The sequence below is a fragment of the Musa acuminata genome, chromosome BXJ1-4, assembly GCF_036884655.1.
Source record: "Musa acuminata AAA Group cultivar baxijiao chromosome BXJ1-4, Cavendish_Baxijiao_AAA, whole genome shotgun sequence".
Taxonomy (NCBI): Eukaryota; Viridiplantae; Streptophyta; class Magnoliopsida; order Zingiberales; family Musaceae; genus Musa; species Musa acuminata.
In genome coordinates, this window is record NC_088330.1 from 10,891,701 (window position 1) to 10,899,267 (window position 7,567).

The following is a 7,567-nucleotide window of genomic DNA, read 5'->3' on the forward strand; positions in this document are numbered from 1 at the left end:
GGAGCTCTACATCTGTTTACTCCAACTTTCTGTTCTTGTTTTTCATTTCTATGTCTTGTTTTATAATCACTATCCTCTCTCTCTCTCTCTTTTAGTCTGTTGCTTTCTTAATTATTGCCAAGATTTTGATGAGGGTTTGCTTAGTTTGTGGCGACTTCTTGAGTGCTGATGGTGCCGAAGGACAGCTTTTCGATTCCCCAAGGGGGTTCTTCTATTCCTCTGGTCGAGGCGAGTTTTGCTAGTGTGTGAGCTTAAGTGTCCTCCGTCCGAGGCACCCTTGTTATTACAAAGTCTTTAAAGCAATCGATAAGCCGTCGTACCTCGGCTAAATATTTGATCATGGTTGCGTCCCGAACTTCATAATTTTTGTTAACTTGGTCGACCATCAGTTGAGAGTCGGTGAAGATCTGAATATTCTTTACTTGTAGCTCCAAGGCTAAGTGGAGCCCGGATAGTAGGGCTTCGTACTCGGTCTCATTGTTGGTAGCTTTAAATTCAAGGTGCAGCGTATGCTTGAATAGTTGATCGCCCAACCCTTTGAAGACCAGCCCGGCTCCACCTCGCTCGGCATTGGCCGACCTATTAGCATATAATGTCCATTGCTATTCGGCATCCTGGCTGGTGCCTTCTTGGTGGGGAGTTAATTCTGATACGAAATCAACAATTGATTGTGCTTTGATGGTAGTCCTGGGGACGTATTGAATGTCAAACTCTCTGAGTTCTATTGACCACTTCACCACTTCAGCATGTGCCCTAATGCGTTGAATTTGAATATGACCTGGCGAAGTGGTTGGTCGATCATTACTTTTATTGTATGGGCCTGGGAGTACGGACGCAATTTCTGAGCTGCATGTACCAGAGCTAATGCCAGCTTCTCGATTGGTCAGTACCATTCTTCGGGTCCATTCAAGATTGGTTAGTGTAGTATACTGGGTGTTGTTCTTTTTCCTCATTTCGAACCAAGACGGAACTAACCGCGTGTTCGGATGCAGCCAAGTAGATGCAGAGGGGTTTGCCTAGGGCGGCTGAGGTGAGCTGGGGTAATCGAGTGAGATGTTCTTTGAGCTTCCTGAATGCTTCTTCACATTCTGCTGTCTATTGAAAATCTTTGGGATTTCTCGAGGCTCGGAAGAAGGGTAGGCATCTGTATCCTAACCGAGGGAGGAATCGGGTGAGCGCAGCCAGCCTTCCTATGAGGCATTGCATTTCTTTGGTCGACCGAGAAGGCAACATTTCCATTATGGCTAGGATCTTTTTGGGGTTTGCATCTATCTCTCGTTGGTGAATAATGAAGCCGAGGAACTTGCCCGAGTTGACTCCGAAAACACATTTGGCAGGGTTGAGACGCATGCTGAACCTCCTCAGTGTTTGGAATGTTTCTGATATGTCTACCAGGTGAGTGCGGGCGAGCTTGCTTTTGACAATCATATCATCAATGTAGACTTCCATATTTCTCCCGATTTGATATTTGAACATTTGGTTGACTGTCCTTTAGTGTGTCGCTCCAGCATTTTTCAACCCAAAGGGCATAACTTTGTAATAGTAGATTCCTTGGTTAGTGATGAAGGCTATGTGTTGTTGATCTTCGGGAGCCATCTTGATTTGGTTGTATCCCGAGAATGCATCTATGAATGTGAGGAGCTGGTGTCCTGATGTTGCATCAACCAGCTGGTCTATTATGGGGAACGGGTAACAATCCTTTGGACATGCTTGATTAAGATCGGTGTAGTCAACACATCCTCCAGTTTCCGTTAGTTTTCTTGACGAGGACTACATTGGACAGCCATTGGGGGTACTTTACCCCGGCTATGAACACTGCTTCCAATAGAGGATCTATTTCATTGCTGATCACTCCTTATCGTTCAAGGGTAAACCTTTGAGGCTTCTATTTCACTGGCCGCACATGGGGGGAGATATTCAAGTAGTGTTGTGCAACTTTTGGGTCAATGCTGAGCATCGCTCTTGACGACCAAGTGAAGATATTGATGTTTCTTGTTAGGAAGTTGATGAGTTGGACCCATTTGCTTTCTGGCAGCTCAGACCCGACCTTGACCACTTGGTCTGGCCGACTTTGGTGGAGGGGAACTTCCAACGTCTGCTCGGTTGGCTCGGGGCGAAGCTGTCGTTTGGGAGCCTCTCAGGGATCGGGAATGGGTGCCTCTAGTTTTACTTTCTTGGGTAGCGAGACTGCTGTCATATAGCATTGTATAGATTCCCAAGGGTTGCTTCTGACTTCGTCGATCTCGGCATGAGTCGGGAATTTTATCGCCCGATGGTAGGTAGAGATGACTACCCTTATCCTATTAAGGGTCGGTCGGCCTAGCATGACATTGTATGCTGAGGGGATCCCGACCACCATGAAAGTGACCATCAGGGTCTTAGACCTCAGTTCTTCACCAATGGTGAGCGGTAAGGTAGTGGTGCCAAGGGGTGAGATGGAATCCCCGGTGAAGCTTGTGAGAGTGGAGGCCATGGGTGCTAGGTCTTTTTAGTCAGGTCGAGCTTCCGAAAGGCGTCGAGGTACAGCACGTCAGTCGAGCTTCCAGTATCAACCATTATCCTTTTGACATAGGCGTTGGCGATTACAGCCGAGATCACCAAAGCGTCGTCGTGGTTGGGGTGCTCGGCTTCCACCACCCCGCCCCCCCTCCCCCTCCCCCGGATGGTGATCTTAGGCACATTTTGCTATCAGGGACATTTTTCCACGGTTGCTCGGGCATAGGCCTTCCGCCCTGATGAGCTATTCCCTCCAAAAGTCGAGCCGTCAACGATGTCATCAATTTGTTTTTCAACAAGGCCTCGGGGGTGCAGGGAAGATTCTCGTGGCCTCTTGACATAATGCCCAAGATGTCCTCTGCAAATAAGCTCCTCGATTTGGTTTTTCAGGTCATGGTAGTCTTCGATCTCGTGATCGTAGTCACGGTGGAACCGACAATACTTGGAGCGATCCCTGAGTTCGTGCGGAGTCTTCATCGGATTTGGTGCCCTTAGAAGCCCTTTTCTCTGATTTGGAGGAAGATCTCAGTTCTAGATGTGCCTAGAGGGCGAGGGGGTGGCCTCGGGAGCAGAGGTTCGGGCCGGTCGATCTTCCTCCTTGGCGGGCTCGCGAGTTGTCCTCGAGGTTGCTCCGTGCGAGACCTCTTGTGTTCCTCGCATTTCCCTGCTACCAAGGCCTCGGCTGCAATGTACCGGTTTACACGTTGGAGCATTTTGAGGACCATTGTCGTCAGCCGTTCAACAAATGACCAGAAAAAACGAGATAGACGCAGCCCCGTCAAAAATGCTTGCATGATAAGGAGGGATGTGCGTCCAGGACTCCTCAGATTTCGGTGGTAAAAGGGGCGACAAATAGAGAGAGGGGCTCATCATCCTTTTGACTAGGCCGAGGAGCATGGCCGTCGATGGCTTTGGACATGCGCTGGCTAGGAAGTTGAGCTCGAACTCCCTTGCGAGCGAATCAAAAGATGAAATAGAGGCGGACCTGAGTCGGGTGTACCACATCCGAGCCGATCCTCGGAGTGTGGTTGGAAACGTCGACACATCAGGGCGTCGGACATGCCATACAGGGCCATTTGGGCCCGAAAAGTAGCAACGTGTTCCGCAGGGTGGGAGCCGTCGTCATATGCTTCGAGTGTGGGGAGGTGAAAACTCAGAGGAATCGATTTGTGCTGAATTTCTGGGATGAAGGGGGATCCTACTACAGAGGGTTTCCCGAACTCTTCTTTGGACTTATGGAACTCCTTTTGGACCTCGTCCAGACGTCGGTTGACCGAGCGTAGCTGAGCTCGAAGAGAGTCCACTGAGTCGGATGACAAGGTGTCAGGCTCTGGGAGGCTTGGGGCGACGCGTCGGGTACCCGAGTAACTGTGTTTCGGGGTCGACCTCGGGTTTTTTGAACCTCCCTCATGCGACATATTGGTGCCTTCTACTCGGGGTTGCTAAGCAGCCAGGGATGGCGCTTGTGGTCTATGAGCGAGGGTCAGCAGATCTCGCAACTGAAGCGGTGGTTGGAGCAGTGTCGGCTGCTACGTGAACTAGGGAATGAGGGGAATGATGGCCTGCATCATCCCCGCTAAGGTTTGGACTTGGTGCGCAAGGTTATGGAAGGCCTTAAGCGAAACGAGAGGTTGTCCTATGGCGGTTCCGGGAGGCATCAGCCTAGGATTGTTGAACAACCGCTAGTAGCGGCTCGGAGTTGCAGTAGTGGCATTCCCTTCCAGACTCGGAGGGGGTGGAAATTGTCCCCTCAGCCCGAAGGTCGCGTGAGGCGAGAATGGCTTTTCTTCGAAACATTCTCCAAGGTGACTCTGCTGGGGGCATTCTTGCGACATCGAGACCTCCTTCCAATGCCAAAAATGTTAGTGAACTTTATACCGTGGCCAGGGAGTCAGTATGGCTTGGTTCGGCTCCGAATGTCCAAGGAGGCACCCACGAAGACTCTAGGCTGGTCGTCGGGTTGGGTCGAGCGGAGCGGGTCATCGTCTGCTTCCTCGTCATCGGGCCCTGCACATAGGTCGAAGTTGAGGGGATGTTTTCTTGACCCGACCTCTCCGAATGTCAAGTTAGTGGAGTTGGATCTCACTCAAAGTTCTCTTATAAGTTCGGCTAGAAAAAACCTCCCCTAGTGTAGCTAGATAGTTGGCTCTTATACTTGTGCACGAGAGTTGATCGTACAGGGTTTGTTTAATGGCTGTCGACCCTTGCAAGCAACTAGCTCATACCTTCTGTGCGGTCGATGTCTGCATTGGGACGGTTTTGTACTTGGCGGCGCCGTCTCGAGTTCCCAGGGTCGACTTCATATTTGGCGGCACCGTCCCGAGTTCCCGGGGTTGGCTTTGTATTTGGCGGCGCCGTCTCGAGTTTTGAGGTTCAGCTTTGTATTTTATGACACCGTCCTAAGTTCTCAGGGTCGACTTTGTACTCGACGATGTTGACACGGGTTCCTCGACTGAGGTTGTACTCGATGACCTCAACCCAACCATGAAAAGGAGGTTGAGGTGATGGGGCTTGGTTGGCCATGCTATCGTAGATGCTGTCGTGAGTGAAGTAGCACGCATAGCTTATATCACACATTGTCACAAGTTAAGTTATCTTAGTAGAAGTCACATATATTATTTTTCGATATTTGTATGTTTATTTACATATATATTAAAAAATTTATATAAAATTATAATAAGTTTTTTTATTAAGAATAATCTTGATGGGAGTGAATCTCTTATTTATCCTAAACTATGATCTATAAATAGACAAGATTTTCTAAAGATTAAAGATTATATATATAAGAAAGATTGTAGAATTATTTTCATCTCTCCTTAGTCAATATTTTATAAAAAAAAAAGAGTCTAGTTTTTCTGTAAATTAATTTGTTTAAATCGAATGATTATACGTTTATACATCAGAAGAAAAATATTCTAAATGATATCCAAAGTTACACTATCTTACAATAATTTTTTTTACATAATAATAACATGATTATAATTTTTATATTTACATATGCTTGCGGCATTTCCTCTTCTTATTATTGACATCGGATGGATGGTGTAGTATATCACAAGTAAACAAAGAAAAAAAAAATTAGAATTAACAGTATCCTTAGAAGCTAAAAAGCAAGTTATTGCAACCAATATCAAACTCATTTCAGCTATTGAACAAATAATAATCTTTGACCAACACAAAAATAATAGGGTTCGAATTAAATCAATAGTATTATAGAATGGTTACCTTGCGTCTTGGAATCAGTAATCATCATTCGGCTAACATAACCTCTATCATCCATCGAAATCAAGAAAAGATAACATTGAAAATTTCAATTATTATCGATTGACTTCATCACCACCACCCCATCCTTGTGTGCCACCACCACCGACGACGCCAATCCGAGGAACAACCCATGCTCCACCACTCCGGTAATCCTCAGGATCGCATCGCTGATCACTCTCAGGTCGCCATGGATCCCATTCTCGAAGAACAAATCCGCGATGTAGTTCTTGTTGTCAGTCACGAATGGCTCCGAGTCCGACCCCTTCTCGTCAAAGGTGGTGGCTTTGTCGTTGATGGAGGCGGTCCTGAGCTTGAGATTGAAGCCCGGCACGCCGTCGAACAAGCTCTGTAGTCTGCGGAGAGTGAGGGCCCAGCCGAAGGGGATGATCTCCACGGGGACGGCGAGGCCGCTGGCCGCGAGGCGAGGAACCAGCTTCGAGTCGTCGACGATGACCACGAAGCGCCGGCTGGTGCTCTCCACCATCTTCTCCCGGAGGAGAGAGCCGCCCCGGCCCTTGACGAGGTTGAGGCCGGGGTCGACCTCGTCGGCGCCGTCGATGGATAGGTCGACCACGGGGTGGGCATTGAGATCGGAGAGAGGGATGCCGGCAGCGGCGGCGCGGGCGGCGGCCCACTCCGAGGTCGGGATGCCGACGACATCGCGGAGGGCGCCGCTGCGGATGAGGTCGCCGATGCGGTCGAGGGCGTGGGCGGCGGTGGAGCCGGTGCCCAGGCCGATGACCATGCCGGACTCTACCAGCTCGACAGCCCGGTGGGCAGCCACGCGCTTTAGCTCATCTTGGGACGGCGCCATGGTGGCCAACGGCGAGGGCGAGGGGGGCGGCTCCAAATCGGGCTTGAGGAGGTGGGGCAAGGGGATAGCTACATCCACAGTTCGAGTGCAAGCGGCCTGCATCTTATAGGCTTCGACAAGGGAGCAAAAAGATCTGACTTTTGGTCCAATAAGATAGACCAGGGGGGAAGAACACGAGAATTCTTTCCCCGACTGGTATCGCAATATAATAAAAGGAAGGGCTGAGAAAAATCTCTCCTTTTCTTGGATAATTTGTTCAAAAATTAGGGCTTCGATTAGGGCTTGTGGAGGAAGACGAAGCCGAGTGGCGCGTAGGAGCGATGAATATAAAGAGGTCGGGGCTGGATCCTCTATCACTCCCCGACAGGAACAAGCAATCTCTCCATGTTTAAAGTCGACGCTTGGTCTTCGTGGACACGACTTGTATTCCTGATGGAATAATTTTGGTGAGTTATGTTCGATGCGTGATGAAGAGTAGTATCTCAAATTCCGCAACCCCGTCAAGCGGGCGGGCCGAGGCATGAATCGAATTAACGGCTGTGATCAGAACAACGGTCTCGATAAGCCGCCACGGTGGGACCACCGGGCATGGTGGCGGAGACGGCAGAGATCGAGTCGGGCCCCACCAAAAATGGGGCTAAAGCGGGAAACGTGACACTTCTGCGACCCACTTGGTCTGCGGACCCAGAGGTCCACCTGTCATTTTATTGGACAGACGTTGCAAGACCCACTGCCTCGGTCGTCGACGAGGAGGTCAGGTAGAAAAGCGAGTAGTCGCGGAAGGCTAACGCAATAGTTTTGACATGAGGAACAAGAGACAGTTATTCGGACAACGAGAAATGGGAGTTCCCGCCACATTAGGCATTGGGAAGAGCCATAATTTGGTGTGATTCTCCGCATATGCTCCGCCATCACCGCAACATTTCCGAGTTTCCAAGTACTGTATAATAAATACTCTCTCTCTCTCTCTCTCTCTCTTTGCTTCGTCAGTAT

General features: G+C 49.3%; 1 protein-coding gene across 1 annotated transcript; it reads right to left on the reverse strand.

Annotated features, from left to right (window-relative positions):
• Positions 1-5,678: 5,678 nt before the first annotated feature.
• Positions 5,679-6,905, reverse strand: LOC135672420 (probable ribose-5-phosphate isomerase 2). The gene has a single exon (XM_065180901.1). The coding sequence runs from the start codon at positions 6,674-6,676 to the stop codon at positions 5,807-5,809; it is 870 nt and encodes a 289-aa protein (XP_065036973.1). The 5' UTR covers positions 6,677-6,905; the 3' UTR covers positions 5,679-5,806.
• Between the last annotated feature and the right edge of the window lie 662 nt (positions 6,906-7,567).